The 18,833-nt window shown below is 32.2% G+C and overlaps 1 protein-coding gene across 1 annotated transcript in view; it reads right to left on the bottom strand.

Moving 5' to 3' along the window:
• The window catches only part of LOC18034769 (putative pentatricopeptide repeat-containing protein At1g12700, mitochondrial), a 19,416-nt gene extending 1,760 nt beyond the window's left edge, over window positions 1–17,656 (bottom strand). Inside the window, exon 1 of the mRNA XM_006423393.2 lies at window positions 17,523–17,656. Coding sequence (XP_006423456.2) covers window positions 17,523–17,562 — 40 coding nt within the window. The 5' untranslated portion in view covers window positions 17,563–17,656. The remainder of the gene's footprint in view (window positions 1–17,522) is intronic.
• Between the last annotated feature and the right edge of the window lie 1,177 nt (window positions 17,657–18,833).

Below are 18,833 nucleotides of genomic sequence, written 5' to 3'. Positions count from 1 at the left end.
CCCATTTGCAAAGCAGTAATCAAGATACTATAAGTATAAAGATCTGGAAACAACCAATTGAATTGAGTCTCTGAAGAGTGAAAGTACAGTATCATAATGTTTATTCTTAGCAAGACAACCAAACAAAATATTGAAGGAACAGACAGGAGGCGGAGAAGGGTGCATACGGAGCATGTAATAAAAAATACACAAGGCTTCATTAGGAGTAATAAGATTAATATCACCTTGACCTGATGATTTGCACCTTTCTTTGAGGAATTTTTCGAGTGAGGCTCGGTCTTTAACTGTCAGCCGTAGCGACTCCTTCAGTTTAGCTGTTGTAGTCGGACACGAGGGTTCATTTTCCGAAATTGAAGATGTGGGTTTTCTGGTATGAGGGAACGAAGATGAGAAATTACATCTAAGAGCTGATACTGAAATTGAAGTAAAATGAAATGGACGAGTTGTGGATACGAAAGCCATTGGAGAGCTTTTGATTATTTGGGGTTGAAAAAGAAGAAGAAGAGAATTACCAAAATAGAATTTTACCAATAGAAACTCAAACAGCTCCTAGTGAAGCCGCCAAGTGGCCTTTAGCTCCTTTATTTGTCTATTCATCTGAGTTACAATCTTTAAAAATAATAATAATAATAATAAGTTAAAATTTTATTTGACCTTTTCTTTGGGAAATTTCCGAATATTAACAAATACCTCGATAATCCGTCCCCAAACCGCATTCTGCCGTTTATTTTGTAAGTAGGATACATTACTCACAATAATGTTATGCTTTTGGGACCGCTACCGCCTACAAATAATGGCTCCCGATTGAATTAGTTCAAAAAATAGTTAATTATTAAATTTTATCGTTTTCTAATTTAAATTGTGAAATTTATTCAGTTGAATAAAAGTGCCACTTTTTTTTACATTATCCTCCCACACAAACATAAGTCTACTGGAAATATCATGTTTAGATAGATTAAATGACCATAATTGTTAAAATGACCAGGGTTCCTCACTCAATCTAAAAATAATTTATAATATTTAAATTAATTTAACACGTAATTTGGTGCCAAAAGGACTTGATTATCCTTATAAAATTACTGGTATTGTCATTTGTGTTTGTTTTTATTTTGTCATTTTATGAGCTAATTTTATTTTTTTAGTGAGCGATTGATATAAATTATAAATTAAGGTAAAAAACTAAACATGTTAAAGTTTTCGTAGTATTTTTGGACACAAAGTAAATTTAGGGTAAATAACTAATAATTTCTTACATTATGAAAAAATACCTTGATTTTGTGTACTATAAAATTAGTAATTGATATCGATTTACATTGCATTTCTAATTTTTTGTAATGTGGAAAGAAGATATACTGACTAGTATACTATTTTTGGTATCAAAAATTCATACGACATGGCCTCGAGGCTTTCTGTAAAATTTGTTCATGATATTGCTTATTTATTCTTGAATACAAACTTTTTGTAATGCGGGAAAAAATCTAGTGTGATACTCTTGTATCAGTACAAAAAATTATGATATCACCACTGCTTTCAAATACTTTTTTTTTTTTTTCTGTGAGACTGCCTCTGTTCAACACCTATCTTTTAAGTCATAAATATTTAGTTTTGCTCAGGGGCGGACCTAAAATTTTATATTACCCCGGGCTAAATTTAAAATTTTATATTTTGAAGTGAACATAAATATTCATAAGTAAAAAGAAGTACATCAAATAATGGGGACACGAAAAACTCTACGAATATGTACTCTAAACAAAAATAATTGTACAAAAATACTAAAAAACAAAAGATAATTCAAATATAAAAATACTATTTTTTAATTATGAAATCTAACATTGCAACCTATAATAACATCTAATTATATAAGAATTAATAAATCTATAAAGAATTTTAAATTAGAATAAATCAATAAATGTAATTATAATTATTTAAAAAGTGCAAGTAGAACTTTATGTTTGAAAAATACTTAGGTGGCGTTTTTTTTTTGTCTGAAATCTGAATAGACCTGAATTAGTCTAAATTCTAAATAGATTTGAATGTTTGAATCTAAATAATATGTTTGTTTTTTCGTCTGAATCTCAGAAAATAAGTATTAAGTTGTTTGTTTTTTTCAACTGAAAAGGCTGAAAATATGTACTTTTACATTTGTATCCTTATTAAATTTGAATGTCAAATAAATAATATATTAAATACCATAATATTTTAACATTTATAAGTAAAATTATATTCCATAAATTTCAAATTTTATCGTATATAATATAAGAAATAAAAAAATAGGGATATTTTTATGTGGTTTAAATGTCTATGGGTGAGTTTTGTGATAGACATGAAAAATAGATTATAAAATATGGATATTTTTTTACATTAGTAAATAATTGACTTAATTCAAATTTCTCCATTAAGTAAAAAGTCAAAAAAAATTGACTTATTTTATTAAGTCAAAATTATCTAAAAAGTCTCATTAAGTTATAAAAACAAATACTTCTAATTAACTTAATTAATTAAGTTAAGTCACTTTAAGTCATTAAGTTAAAAAACAAATGCCACCTTAGTTACCAAGCTTAAATAAATTAAACAATTAAAATCTATTCATCTTTTTAAATTAAAAAAATATTAGTCGTCAAGAGTTTCAATAATAAACTAAATTCTAACCTAGCAAAAAGGTACTTGTGTGCCGTTATTTCTTTGCCAGACACTCTAACCCTCTTTAAAAAATCAAATTAAAATACTCAAATTTTACTTTCTAACCTATCCTCTAAGTTAATGTAAATAATAAATAAAATGTCAACATTTACATAAAAAATTTATGAAATTATTAATAATTTTTATTATATATGTGTTTAGTATTTTTAATAATAGTGACGATGTTATATTACATTCACATACTTTGTTAAATTAAAATTTTAAAAACAAATTAAAGTTGTAATAACATTTTAAACCCCTAATGTTTTCAATCTATTCAATAAATATATAATTTAATTATTTTATAAAATAAGTCATTAATTCCAGTTGGGAAAAAATATAATTGAGTTAAGGACATATTTGAAAATAAAGTAAAAACTCTATTATTCTATGAAATTTGACAAAAACATAATTGTAACTGAATTGGAGACTTATATAAAAATAAAATAAAAGTCTATCCTTATGTAAAATGAATCAAAAGACAAGGGGTTTAAATGATTTTTTCTAGACCTAGCCCAGCTGTAGATCCGCTACTGGTTTTGTTTTTATTAACAATAAATTAATATATATAATGTTTCTACTTAAGAGAGAACTTTGTGGTAAGATTGTTAATAGAGAGCTAGAAATAAGGTTCTTTTTTATTACCAAAAGGGTAAAAAAATTTTCGCAATACCATTTGGAATGTTATTTGGAAGTTTGCCCTCCTCCTAATTATGGCTGGTTGAAAGCCAATGCGTATAGTTAGTTCAACTAGGAAGGACTATTAGTTTCACAATAAAATTCCACTTACAAGGATGAGAATTCAGGCAAAATTTAGTTTATACTAATAAAGAAAAATAATAATTTAAATCTTGGTATATTTGTAATACAAAAATAGGATGTTCAAAGTATTTTTTAACACTGCAACGTATTCTATCTTGTAGTAAATTAAAAACAATTTAACAAGAGAATTCAAAATCTGAACTCCACTGCGTGCTCTTTCTTCTGCAGCTGGCTGAATCAGATTATCTTTGTCCTCTCGTCTCTAATCAACATATATGTTTTTAAGAGAATAATATTAAAACTATTGGGGCCCAAAACAATCCAGCAGCTGTCATCAGTTTACGAGCCTTTCATTGCAAGAAAATTTTGGCCGCTAACCCATGCTTTGTATTGTAACTAGAGTCTTTAAGAGACTTTGACCTTGGATAATCAATGTTGTTTATGCAATTTGGTGCATAGAAGGAACATGGAATGGAACTTAAAGCATTGATGTTGGTTGTGGTTCCTCTTAAAGAATAAATATTATGGCCCTCTGCTATATTGAGATCCATGCCCCCCAACGTCCCCACCTCACATATAAATCTACAAAATAATGATAACAATAACACTTAATTAATTATCTATAGAATTATGGCCATTCAAAAATTTACAAGAAAGAAAAAGTAAACAAATGTATCCATTGATTGAAACGAGGAGTTATGCAATATGGAGCTAGTAAAGGTATGCGTACTTGAAACTTATCTATAGAATTATGGAGCTAGTAAATCTACAAAATCTACAAAATAATGATAACAATAACACTTAATTAATTATCTATAGAATTATGGCCATTCAAAAATTTACAAGAAAGAAAAAGTAAACAAATGTATCCATTGATTGAAACGAGGAGTTATGCAATATGGAGCTAGTAAAGGTATGCGTACTTGAAACTTATCTAAAATAATAAATTCATTTCATGAATTATTTTTTGGACCATTTATGGATTAAGGGCATCTTTAAGGAGAGGAAGCCTTCTGATAATCCAAAAATAGTGCAATTACAAAATTTTAAAATCTCAATTTTTTTTTTATAATCACATGATAGGTAAAATTATAAATAAAAAGAATACAAGTTACACTACAACATCTGTATTTTATATAATTTTTTTTTGTTTCTTTATTATTGACACAACATTGTCTTCTCGGTTCATGCTTCAAATTTATAATACCACATTTTGTACAAATTCACAAATTGTACTTATAAATTTGTTTTAACAATAACACAAAGCGTGGCTGATATTACTTATACGAACCATGGCACTTACATATAAAGAAATCATGCAAAGTCTGGAGAGTCATTTTAAAACCCCAATAATTTAATTATTTACAGTATTAAGGATTTGTTGGTAATTATAGTGTTAAGTTGATTGATAGTATGCAACCATTTATAGCTATATTATTATTGTTCTCTTAATATCTATGAAAGGACCCGCCCCGAATCCCCAGGATGAATCTATCTAATCTTGCCTAATCGAACTAATAAGAATTTTGATATCTAAGAATTTTACCAAAAATTCGACAGTCTCCTATATAATTATGACATCCCCAAACCTACAATTTATACAATTAATACTCCCAAAAATAATACAATATTTAATCAACATCCACAACCAACTTCCTCAATTTAAATATCAGTATCCTTCAATCATATAATGTCAAGAATATAATGATTTATCCTTAATCACAAATAAGTAATAAATTATACAATTCAACATGTCCCAACAAAACATCTATGATTTCTAACACCATCACGTGGCCATAATTTCAATCTAACTATCGTTGCCGGGTCGACTGATGTACCTGCAAATCTCCTGTGGGAGGAAAAATACAATAAAAATGAGGTGAGTATAAAACTCAGCGAGCTTAGTGAGTGGATAGTAGTTTTTGGAAAAATAAATTTATTTAAAATGATTTAATCTTTTCCAAGTTAATTTCATCAAAATTTTATAAGAACTTACATAAACTTATTTAATTCAATTCATGCACTGAAATAATAATATTACATAAATCTGCATAAAATCAATGAAATCATAATACTTATAATATCAAATACTAGATACAAAAAACTATCATCAAACAAGTACCCAGACGGAATAATCTCATCATATTCGGACCTCGACGAACGGGCAATCAGGGAACCATCATGCCTTGGAGCTACAACGGATATATAGGAAAATGTCATCTTATATCTCATGTATCTCAACATCTGTATCTATGTAATCATCATATTGTATGCATAAGCCCCTAAAAGGCAAAATCATCCAAACACACGGCCCAAAGTCTTTGTGCGTGTTCAGACGAACCCTAAAAACCTCTCATCTCATATCATCTGTATCACTATATTCATCTCATATTATTTGTATCTCTGTATCTGAAAGGGGAAAGGTACTTCCAATGATTTTCCAAACAATCTTTTATACACATGCACGTAAACATATAATCACATATAAAATCCCATTTCCTTTTTATTCAACATATCTCAAACCCACTCAATTCTAATATCATGCATTTACTAAAAAAAATGACAATAAAATCATTAATCAAACTAATTTTCAATAATAATAAATATCAGCATGTAGAATGAAAATCAAATTTCTAGAAAATCATTAAATCAAAGCATCAAATACTTATTATCAAAACATGTTGTACTATATGGTAAAATCAAAATATACTATGAAAATATGTTTTGTATATTCCACTCACAGTGACAATGTCTAGACTCGGTATCACCAACATCTGCAGGTTGATTTTTGCTCGCGAGTCCTCCTAATTAAATAAACGATATAATTATTATCTGTATCATGAAATATGACTAACAGTATGAAATAAAGCTCAAAACCAAACTCCTGGATACATAAAATTTCAAAATTACCCTTATGTCAAAAAATTACCAAAAGGCCCCTGACACCGAAATTTACCGAAGTACCATCGGAATCATAATTTATCAAATCATCTTCAATATCTTAAACTACCAAATTGTCCTCAATTTGGATAACAAAATTAATCACAAGTTTTGAATTTAAGAAATTACCCTCGAAGTGCGAAATTACCAAAATGCTCTTAATAACTTAAATTACCAAATTACCCTCAAAGTCTTAAATTACCTCACTGCCCTAACCTAAAATTACCAAATTACAAATCCACCTTAAAGTCTTGTGAAATTACCAAATTGCCCCCACTGCTCAACGGTGACCGGACTTCAGTCAATGACGACGGAAAGCTCAAGTCTGATAGTTCTGACCTCGGTGAGCCTAATGGCGTCGACGATGACCTCCCACACGCTGCGATGGTGGCAGATCGTGCTCCCAAAGCCGTGAGCTTTCCGGCGGTCGTTCATGGCCAAAACAGAGGTTTCAGGTGGCGGGGTTAGTCGGAAATGAAAGCTGGTGACGTGAGGAGTCGAACCCAGCTGATGGTGCAACCTAATTCCAACGAGATTGACAGCGATCACCGGTGTTCACCGGCATTGTGGCTGTTTTCCGGTGACGATGACAACAGGGATATGGCCAGCGTCGCTCAAGCTTCAGATTGGTACCAAGCTTGATCGGAATGGTGGCCAGAAACGGGAGTTGGAGTCGGGTCGGGCTAAACGGGTCAACTTCTCTCTCTCTCTCCCCCCTTCTCTCTCGTGTGCCCCTCTTTCTTTCCTCTTTTGGAAATCAGCTCCCCCAATTCCATTTATAGAAACTAGCTTTTTTTTTAAAGATTACTACTATCTAAGTTAATGTCGGACCTGTGTTGAATAAAATCCAACTACACGGCCATTGAATCGTATTCGAATTTTCTCAATTTTATGTCATGAAAAATTTAAAATTAACATCGAATGGGAAAAATTAAATAATACACTTAATTAAGAAAATTAAAGTGCATATGTTACAATCTACCATAAGTTGAAGCAACGGTTAATAAAAAGTAAAGTAATACTACGAGCATAAATTCTTATGAAAATTAATATTATTAATTTTTTTATATGCAATCACCTTATGGTTTACTTAATTGAGAATTTTATTTGACATTCTAAACGGTGTTTACATTTTAAATTATAGTGGAAATCTTGAGAAGTGAGAATCTTGTGATTGAGAGTGTGGAGTGGGAGCAAGTTGTTTCCTCTTACTAGAATGAGAAGCGGAGTAAATGGTTTCAAATTATAGTTTTACCCTTATTTAAAGAATTGTACCTTTTAATTACAAAATTAATAAAAAATATATTTGAAATAAAATATTTATTTCACTGTATTTGTAAATTAACAATAATTATTAATATTATTAATTATGTAAATTATAATTTTTTATTAGTTTTAATTTTAATTATTTAAATTAAAAATTATTGATAAGAGCAACACAAATAAAACATTATTATTAATAGGGATATTATCATTTTCCCACTAAAGTTATTCCGACACATCATGTCAGTACCACGATTTCATAAAAACATTATTTTACCACCAAACATTTATACTGTTAGCATTTTCCCACCATTCCGTTAACTAAATAAAAATAATGTTGACATCATAAGGGCATTTTGGACATCTCATGCGAAGGCAAAACGTTGCGTTTTGCAATTGTAAAAAAACAAGCAATTTGGATATGGAAGCCCTAGAAATCGAAATCAACCACCCTCTCTCTCGTTTTTTGTTCCATCTCTGCCCTCTCTCGCTTACTGTCACTGACCCATATCTCTCTCAATCTCCCAGCTGTGTCGTCTTTTAGGGGTAATTTTGTAATTAAATCGTCTTTTGTTGTTCTCCCTTTTTAAAGGGTAAAATTGTCTTGTCGTCTTTTGGGGGTAATTTTATAATTAAATCATCTTTTGTTGTTCTTCCTTTTTAAAGGGTAAAATTGTCTTTTATGCTCCAGGGGTAAATTTGACTTTTTATGCATTTTCCGTTAAATATTAACTGAGTTTTAACAGAATTGTGGAAAAATACTAACAATTTAAACATTTGGTGGTAAAATGATGTTTTTACCAAACCGTGCTACTAACATGATGTGTCAGAATAATTTTGGTGGAAAAATGATAATATCTCTTATTAATAATATAGTGCAAAATAAATATTTTCTTAGAATAAACTATTTATTAATATTAATTATTAATATTAAATAAATATAATGCTATTATTTTTAAATAAATATAATAATAATTTTATCTAAATAAGATTAATATTATTCTTTTTAATAAATAGAATTTTATAAAATAATATAATAATATTTATTAAATAAATATGATGTTATTTGTTTTATTTTACTAAATATGATTGTATTAAATTTACTAAAAGAAAGGTAAAAAATAAAGTTGTGGGAGTGGACCTTCCCTTCTGGGAGTGGAAATCACACTCCCTACTTCAAAATTGGGTGGGATCAACGGAGTGAGATTCTCACACCTCTTAGAATATATAAATAAACTCTAGAGTGTGAGGAATCTATACTTCTCAGGCCCACTCCAGTACGTAAAAATAGTATTAATAACTTGGTAAAATGATAGAAGCTATTCCTTCATCATATAATGTAGACGACTCATTGTCACAACCTAAATTAATGAAATTTTATGCATTTTGGTTTTCAGGTTTGGTTTCGGTATGGTTTTTTAGGTAATTTCTTAGATTTCAACTTTAATTATTTTGTTATTATTGATCTGTTTATATTTTTAAAATTTATTAGTTAATAAAGTGAGATTACAATATAGATGTTATAGTTACTTTCAAGAGTCAACATCAGTCAAGGGGTTCGATATCAATCAACAGTAACTAGGGGGTTGGGCTGATACTTCTAATAAATCTAAGGGTGCATGTAAGCCTGTAAAACTAACACAACATTATTCGTACTAAAACTAAGTTCTTGTTTGGTATTGTTTCTGAATTAGTAGTTTCTAAAAAGAAGAATGAGAATAAAGATAGTGTTTTGCAGTTGCCGCGTTTTGAATTAAATAGCCATTTGATATCATTTTCTATATCTTGTATTTTAAAATTGAAAACAGTAACATGTGTTTGGTAAACACAATTGAAAAAGATAAAAACAGAGAAAATGTGTTCGGTAATACTATTTTCATGAACAATTTTTAATAAACATGTAAGTCATAGTTTTTTTTAATAAAAACTAATTGTTTATTTAATTAATACACAAATATACCATAAATAATTTAATGAAAATAATTATAAAACATTGCATGATGATAAAGTTTTAGTATTAGCATTAATAAAAAAATTACATTGCCATCGTTTTTACACTATAATTAAGCTATTTATTACAACACATATAAGTTAAACAAAATAATTATAAAAAAATTACATGATGGACATCATGCATCAACACTTGTTGGGGATAATTCAAATTCAATAGTGTACAATGTACTTTCAAATTACACTTATTTTATGGAAACAAGCTCTAATGACAACAATGTCAACTATGAGCTTATGCTTTCACCATGTAGCAAAGTCATTACTGATTAGGGTATGTCAACGGAATTTGACAAAATTGCAGCATGAAGTTTCCCACCAACACAAAACATAAAACTGCTACCATAGAAATAGAGAACAAAAAAGTTGGATGGAAGAAAAGCAAGTCCCATGAACAAAATTAGAGAACAAAGGATGAACTACAAGTGTTTATCCTCGAAGTTGATTGATTCCAAATGAAATTGCGCAAACCATCAGTCCAAGCAAAGGCAAGAATCCATATTTCCTGCACATGAATTATTAAAAATTAAATTAAATGCATATATAAATCATCAAAATTAACTAAGATTGCTCCACCAAATTTAATAAATACATCAAAGATTCACTTTAGTACAAAGAAAATAATGCACTTGCAGTAATAAACCATGATAGACATCACTCTGTCCTGACATGTTTTTGGTAAAATATTCCGACGTAGTACCTTGCGACGATGGATTGCGGTTGATGAACAAGTAACTGCCACCGAGAGGAAGAGAGTTGTGAAGTAGACCTAGATAAAGGGGACGGGAAGAGAGAGATCGGTGCACAGTTTAGGTGGGTTGTGGTTAAAGGAGAAGTATCAACCATGAAGAAGGAAGAGTTGTGAAGAGATAACGAGAGAGAGGAGATAAGATTTTAGGAGAGGAAGATAACTTTTTAGATTTTATTTTGGGGTTTATGTTTTAATTTAATTTTTAATTTATTTGAGAACATGTTCAATAAGTTCTTAATTTTATAACTGTAAAAGTGAATATCAATTCTTTTTTATGATTTATTTTTTGGATTCAACCCACTAAATATGTATTATATTTGTACTCCCAAAACAAAAATGAAAATAAGGCTTTTAAAACAGTGCCGAACAAGCCCTAACTGCTTCTTTTAAATTGGTCATAACCTATGTTCCTAAAATATAATAATACTCTCTACTCTTTGGCAATTGATGCTTTGGTTAATCTTCTGTCTTTGTTTATGTTGTTTTTGTCTTTGATAAAGTAAAAGGTCAGTCCAAAGAAATATAAATAATCTACTATGTATGCGGTCTCCTACCTGTAGAAGTCTTTCTTCACAAGTTCTCCCTCTCTGAGCGAGAATCTAGAATGAAATGGCAGTAGCCCATAAGATTGCGAAAGTCGCTTACGAGTTGGGTGTCTCTTTTACTTTTAAGTTTTTCATTTGAGTTGTTGAGTCTTAATTACAGAGGAAGTGGTAGATACTCAAGAGTTATCACAATGGATTTATATTTTAGTGCCTAATGAAAACATAAGAACTAATTTGCAAGTGTAAAGTTATTATATTAGAAGAAGGAAAATAGAGTAAAGAAGTTGTTGGTAATGTCATGAAAGGGAATGAGAGAGAGGTAGTTGAGGGCTGTCTGCTGGGCAAAGTCTTACATCTAAGAGGAGTTACTAGAGAGGGTCTCAAGTGAGCATTACAACAAGTATGCAGAATAGTAGAATAGGTGAAATTGAAAATATGGGGAGTAAGATTTTTAAGTTAAATTTGCCTTTGAAGTTGATAAGATGAGAATTTTATCAAGTGGGCTGTGGCATTTTGAACGAGCTCTAATAGTTCTAAAAGAGGCAAGTGGAGTTGGGGAAATAACAAAACAATCATTTACTCATGCTGCCTTTGGGTACAACTTCATAATGTCCCAGTTGGGTGTATAGACCAGCAAATAATCAGAGCATTGGGAGAGGCAATTGGTATAGTTGAAGAAGTTGATGCGGGCGAGGAAGGAGAGTGCATTGGTTAGTATGCCGGAGTAAGTATCTCAATTGATATCACACAACCACTAAAGAAAATTATTTATTTAGAACTTGAAGGTGAAGATAATGTTCCAATTACAGTAGTATATGAGAGATTGCCATATTTTTGCTTCTGTTGTGGTTTCATTGGGCACTAGTAAAAGGAGTGTGACAAATATAAGGGGCAGCCAAAAGAAAAAAACTTGCTTATGGAGTATCGATGTAGGTGGTTCCTTTATTTGGAAAAAAAAAGTTGATCATAACCTATATTATTTGTTCTATTGGAGCAAGCATGGAACTTTAGATAATTTCGGACAACAAAAATAGCAAGTTAAAAGAGAAAAAAGTGATTGGACTCCCAACAATTGAGTCTCCATTTCATTCTCAACTGTTAAGTATTGTTCATCTATTAGATAATAAATTTTATAATTAATAAAATTAATATTCTACCCTATACCAGATGAATATAATATCAAATTGAGACTCAATTGCTAGAATTTATAAAATTACTTAAAAAAAAAACTTTATAGTATTACCTCATGCCGAAGGACATGCTTAAATCATTTTTCTTTTAGTTTACATGTGTGCATTCAAGTTCAATTTATCCATCAGGAAACATTTGCAAAACTTTCAGGCTACTAAATCAACATTCAACTCATCTAATTAACTGTCTCTTGAATTCTGGAATCAAGTTTAAACTAATTTCATTCTTAACCAGTAAGCGCACACCAATTGAAACTATAGATGCATCTGGCATTACATTTCTTTTATCCATTGAGTGAAGAAACTTTTAATGTCTCATTCTTTCGCATAAGCATTGTAACTATGGCACAATTGGGCACCACACCCTTTGTGCCCTGAGAATGGTCTATCAAGAAATAAATCATGTGTCTTATCCATTTGCCCCATTGTCACAAAGCCCATGAATCATGATGTTATATGTTACAACATTTGGCATTTGGGCCTGTACGGGGGCCGGGTCAAACTTTGAAACACTTCCCAAGCAATTTTTAGTTTGCCTACAATTCATCAATGAGGCAACTGTAGGCAACGATTGATAAGTTCACACTTCAAGGCTCCAACAATAGCAGTACCAAGATGGACGATCTCTAAATATCTTCACGATCAGTCAAATTTTTCTAACATAGCCGCACAAGTAAACCGTTCACAATCTTCAATTCTTCATTGTCATGTGTATGCTTACTTTGGTAGGTTCTAAACTCACAAGACCGCAAGCTCAAGTTGTCGATGCTAATAACTGTAACAATATATATATATGTATATATAAAGGAAACAAAATCCAAAAGCCAAAAAAAAAACATAAAAAAAGGATTAATAACAGAGAAGACTATCATGATCAAGATTTGTTAGCAGAAGAATATGAAACAAGAATGGAAGGCGAGGACTAATAACAGACGTTCCAGCCCTGTCAAGTATAAGATGTTTTTGATTAATTTTATCTTATCATATTGTCTCCAATATTCATAGAGAAAAGTTTGTCAATTTCAACAGACTTTGTCTTGCCAACACGTAGTATAACAAATACCAACACACACAATCATGATTCATGAGTCACCATTCAATTGAGTGCCATGTCATTAGGAATGAAAAAAATATCTGGACAATCACTTAGATGTGTAGTATCATTCAAACCAAAAACAAAATCTAGCATGTGCCATGCCAAAACAAAATGTCTTTACCAGTTTATATTTGACAATTGACAGGAACCAAAGAAGCAGAGAAGACAAGCTGTGCTATTAATTATTAACAGAAATAAAAGATGAACAGAGACTGAAAAACCTTATAACAAAATCAATTCGGCACCAATTCCCGTTACAGTTGGTAATCTCATATACTCAAAATGCAAACTAGTTCAAGTACAAGTTCCAATTTCAAAGACAATCAATTTAACTAACCGAAAGTTTCAGCATAAACCTGCACCCTCGCAAGAGAAAAATGAAATGCCATTTTATCTATTTAGAGAAGAAAAAGAGGTCTAAGAGGACGAGCCTAAAAATTTTGCACTTGCAGGTAATGAGAAAGAGGCATATGGATTAAATGATAAAAAAGTAATTTTACAACAAAAAGTTGCCAGAATTATTTGAAACTTATCCGATGAAACAAAGAGTCGGCCATGTCTGCAAACAGAATCCATGAACAGAACCTGGGAACATGCCAACAATACACAACACTCCTTCACACGTTGTAATAAGAATGGGATTCTCCAGATCTGCTTTTAAAGCAGAAGAGACATGCTACTAAATCAAAGATTCTACCCGTCTGCTTAGTTTTGTCTCTTGAATTGTGGAATCGAGTTTAAACCAATTTCATTCTTTACAAGTAATTCCACAAAAATTTGAATTATTATTCTGGATGTTCTCTTTAATCCATCAGTGAGCCGCCAGGCAATCGGCAGGGCTTTCCGGCCAGGCCAAACAAAGAAAGTTTATGCATATAGCTGGTTGCTGCTGAGTCTCCTAAAGAGGAAGATCATGCCACTTGCCTGAAGAAGGAACTGATCTCAAGGATCTGGTTTGAATGGAATGAGTACTATGGTTATAAAATTTTCAAGTGGAGACTTTTGATGTGAACGATTGTGGTGATCACTTCTGAGAAAGTCAGCTCTTAAAGGGATATGTACGAGTTTTGCGCTGAAGGTTGGTTAGTTTTCATTTATCATCTATCTCAGTTGAGTTCCTCAATATGGTTTCATCTATTCTGTTTTAACCCTTATATTTGTATACTTTTCAGGGAGATGAAAGCATTTAGGATTGAAGCAATGGCACGGCAATAGCAATCTCTCACTTTCTATCCAAATCTGACTGACTGGTGATCCTAATCTCTTACTTTCTGGTTGATCATCTTGGGCGTACGTTGTCCATTTTACATTTTCCGAGTCAGTTGTATAGCATCCTTCCTTACAGTACGGACATTTTAATCGGTAATTTCCCCAAATTTTTAAATATTGACTTCTGAAGGCCGGGCAGCCAAAATATTGACTTCTGAAGTTCATATAAATATTGACTTCTGAACCTTTAGTATAATTTCTCCTCAAAAGTTCATATAAATATTGACTTCTGAAGGCCGGGCAGCCAAAAACAGCCCAAGTTTTGAACTGTGTTTCTAGTTAATCATCTTGGACGTACGTTATCGATTTTACATTTTCCGAGTCAGTTGTATAGCATCTTTCCTCACAGTAGGGACATTTTAATCGGTTAAGTCTGCGTCGTGTTTCAAGCAATTTTTTTCACATTGTTTGAAGATTTCTTGATTGGGATAAATGTCTGTGTGCAGGTGAGGGTAAATCATTTCACAGAAGAGTCATAAGCCTAGGTCCTAGCAGCACAGAGAATGAATCATTTCACAGAAGAGACACACACTGGAGGTTTACAACAAGTTAAATAAAAATGCTTAGAATTTATATAAGGTTTTTCAATTATACATACTAGCAGCCCTCAAAGGTGATTATGGAAATAGTACATCAAGGGTAAAATATGCTGTGAATTCAAAGCACAAATGACAATCAATCACCAATAAAGTGACAAGGTGCAACTAATTCATTAGCTCCCAAAGTGATCGATCATTAAGAGGGAACAAGACAAAGGGTGATTTTACAGTTTCTTGTGGCCATTCAAAGGAAGGATTATAGAAAATAACAAGTTGAAAAACATGATACCATATTTAATTTGGCATCAACAACCATGTAGAGTTGGTGATCACATATGCTAGCTCGTCCTGATCAGGATCTGTATTATGAATGAGACTCTCCAGATCACAAGAACAATCAGGATCCATTAACAGTGCCGTAGAGAACATGGTGTCACCAGGCGACATGTCCTTTTGTAACATGATTGAGATGCTGCAGATCAGGGTTTTAGGCTGAAAGCACATGCTCCAACAACTTGACATTTGACTCATCAACTTCCCCCTGCTGCTCTTGAACAGGAAATGACTGAAGTGAGTTCAGACTAATTTCATTCTTTACAAGTCCACAACGATTGAAACTATAGATGCATCTGGCATTACTTTTTTGAGAGGAACCAATGAAGCTGCGAAGACAAGCTGTGCTATTAATTGTTAACAGAAATAAATGATGAACACTGATTGGAAAACCTGATGACATAATTAATTTGGCATCAATTCCCATTACAGTTGGTAATCTCATATACTCAAATTACAAATCAGTTCAACTGGAAGTTCCCTATATCAAAGACAACCAATTTAACTAACAGAAAGTTTAAACATAAACGTTGTACCCTCACAGGAGGGAAATAAAATGCCATTTTATTTAGAGCAGAAAAAGAGGCCATACAGGAAAAGCCTAAAAAATTTGCACTTCCAGCTAATGAGAAGGATGTGCTATAGAAGAAAACTCATGAATTGAATAATAAAAAAGTTATTTTACAACGTAAAGTTGAAAGACTTTAAAACTTATCTGTTGAACAAGAAGTTAGCCATGTCTGCAAACAGAATCCATGGACAGAACCTAGGAACATGCCAACATTAGACAACACTCCTTTACATGTTGTAATAAGAATAGGATTCTCCAGATCCAGATTTTAGGCAGAAAAAAACATGCAAGTAATCAGCATTAAACTCATTGACTCTTGAATTGTGGAATCGAGTTTAAGCTAATTTCATTCTTTACAAGCAAGTCCACAACAATTGAAAGTATAGATGCGTCTGGCATTACATTTCTCTTATCCATTCTGTGAAGGAGTTCAATAACTTTTGATGTCTCATTATTGCGGATGAAACCCAGCATAATTGTATTAAATATGACACAATCGGGTTCCACACCTTTTGCTTCCATATCAAGAAACAAATCATGTGCCTTGTCCATTTGCCCATCATTACAAAGCCCATGGATCATGATGTTATATGTTACAACATTTGGCAATAGGCCTACACGAGACACACTTTGAAACAGTTCCCAAGCAGTTTCCAGTTTGCCTATTTTACACAATCCATCAATGAGGCAGTTGTAGGATATGATATCAAGTTCATACTTGCTATTTCTTATAGCACGGAATAATTCCAGTGCCTCTAGAACAAAACCATTCTTGCAGAGCCCGTCAATAAAGGTATTGTATATATATGTATCGGCTGCCACATCATTATGCTGCATCTCATCAAACAGTTTTAAAGCATGCTCAACCTGGTGTACTTCAAAAAGGCCAAGAAACAAGGTGCTATATGTAACAACTGTTGGCCTAATTCCTTTAGACAGCATTTTCCTATAAAGATTTAAAGCTTCCTCTACATCCTTAGTCTTGCAGTACCCATTTATTAATGTGTTGTAACTAACAACATCATGCATGCACCCGTTACTCTCCATAGAAACAAATAGTTCCTTCGCACGATTAACTCTACCCGTCAAGCAAAACCCATCCATGAATGTGTTATAGACAAAAGTGTTTGGACGCACACCAATCTGAATCATCAGGTCCAACAACCGACTTGCCTCATCCATCTTTCCATTCTTGCAGAGCTCATCCATGATGACATTGAAAGTCACAACATTAGGCTGTACCCCTTGGTCCATCATCTCAATTAGCAAACACTTGGTCTCATTCCAATCATTAGCATAACAAAAACCACGAATCACAGAGGTATAGGTAACCACGTTAGGGTTAATATTGTTATCCTTCATCTGCAGAAACAGTTCCTTGGCCTTGTACACGAAACCTTCCTTACAAAGACCATCAATGATAGTGTTGTATGTAACAGTGTCTGGCTTACAAACGACACCAAATTCCCCATTTCCATTAGCCATCTCTTCAAATAAATTTAGAGCAGCAATTGTATGGCCAGTTCGACACAATCCATTAATTAAAGTACTGTACGTAATGACATTAGGCTCACAACCAAACGCTTTGAGTTTCGTAAACAATGCGGCAGCCTCCATGATTCTACTCTCCGCACACAAACCTTTAATCAAAGAATTAAAGGTTACAGCATTTGGAGTAAAACAAGACCTGAGGATTTTCCAAGAACAACAAAACCAGGAGAAACTCGACCCATTTTGCAAAAGCAGTTAATCAAGATACTATAAGTATAAAGATCTGGAAACAACCCAATTGAATTGAGTCTCTTGAAGAGTGAAAGTACAGTATCATAATGTTTATTCTTAGCAAGACAACCAAACAAAATATTGAAGGAACAGACAGGAGGCGGAGAAGGGTGCATACGGAGCATGTAATAAAAAATACACAAGGCTTCATTAGGAGTAATAAGATTAATATCACCTTGACCTGATGATTTGCACCTTTCTTTGAGGAATTTTTCGAGTGAGGCTCGGTCTTTAACTGTCAGCCGTAGCGACTCCTTCAGTTTAGCTGTTGTAGTCGGACACGAGGGTTCATTTTCCGAAATTGAAGATGTGGGTTTTCTGGTATGAGGGAACGAAGATGAGAAATTACATCTAAGAGCTGATACTGAAATTGAAGTAAAATGAAATGGACGAGTTGTGGATACGAAAGCCATTGGAGAGCTTTTGATTATTTGGGGTTGAAAAAGAAGAAGAAGAGAATTACCAAAATAGAATTTTACCAATAGAAACTCAAACAGCTCCTAGTGAAGCCGCCAAGTGGCCTTTAGCTCCTTTATTTGTCTATTCATCTGAGTTACAATCTTTAAAAATAATAATAATAATAATAAGTTAAAATTTTATTTGACCTTTTCTTTGGGAAATTTCCGAATATTAACAAATACCTCGATAATCCGTCCCCAAACCGCATTCTGCCGTTTATTTTGTAAGTAGGGTTATTTTCAGGGACCTCCCCTGAGGTTTAGTGTATTTACAGTCAGATAGAAAGTATGCATGCAATTACAAGCACCTCCCCTGCCGTTAGTATCCAATTAGTTTGACTGTTAGTGGACCGTTAAAATTACAAAAGTACCCTTCCCCTCAAAATAATAAGTTATTTTTTAGACTGGTTCACCGTTTTCATTGAAATTTTCTCTCGCTTCCTCTCGCTTTTTCTTGACCTCCAAACAAAAACATTTTTTAATCATTCATCAGTAAACAATAGGATAACAAGATGCAGCAAAGCAAGCAAAACTTTTTTTTTTTTTGAAGAAGCTGAACTGTATTACATAGATGTTGATAGACAGAGTAAAACAATCCAACCAAAGCAAGTGAATTCAAAAGAAGAGCATAAATGGATGTAATCAGAG

Source organism: Citrus clementina, unplaced genomic scaffold (genome assembly GCF_000493195.1).
Source record: "Citrus clementina cultivar Clemenules unplaced genomic scaffold, Citrus_clementina_v1.0 scaffold_8, whole genome shotgun sequence".
Classification (NCBI taxonomy): Eukaryota; Viridiplantae; Streptophyta; class Magnoliopsida; order Sapindales; family Rutaceae; genus Citrus; species Citrus x clementina.
The sequence above is the reverse complement of the archived record's forward strand: the minus strand, read 5'-3'. Positions and strand labels throughout refer to the sequence as shown.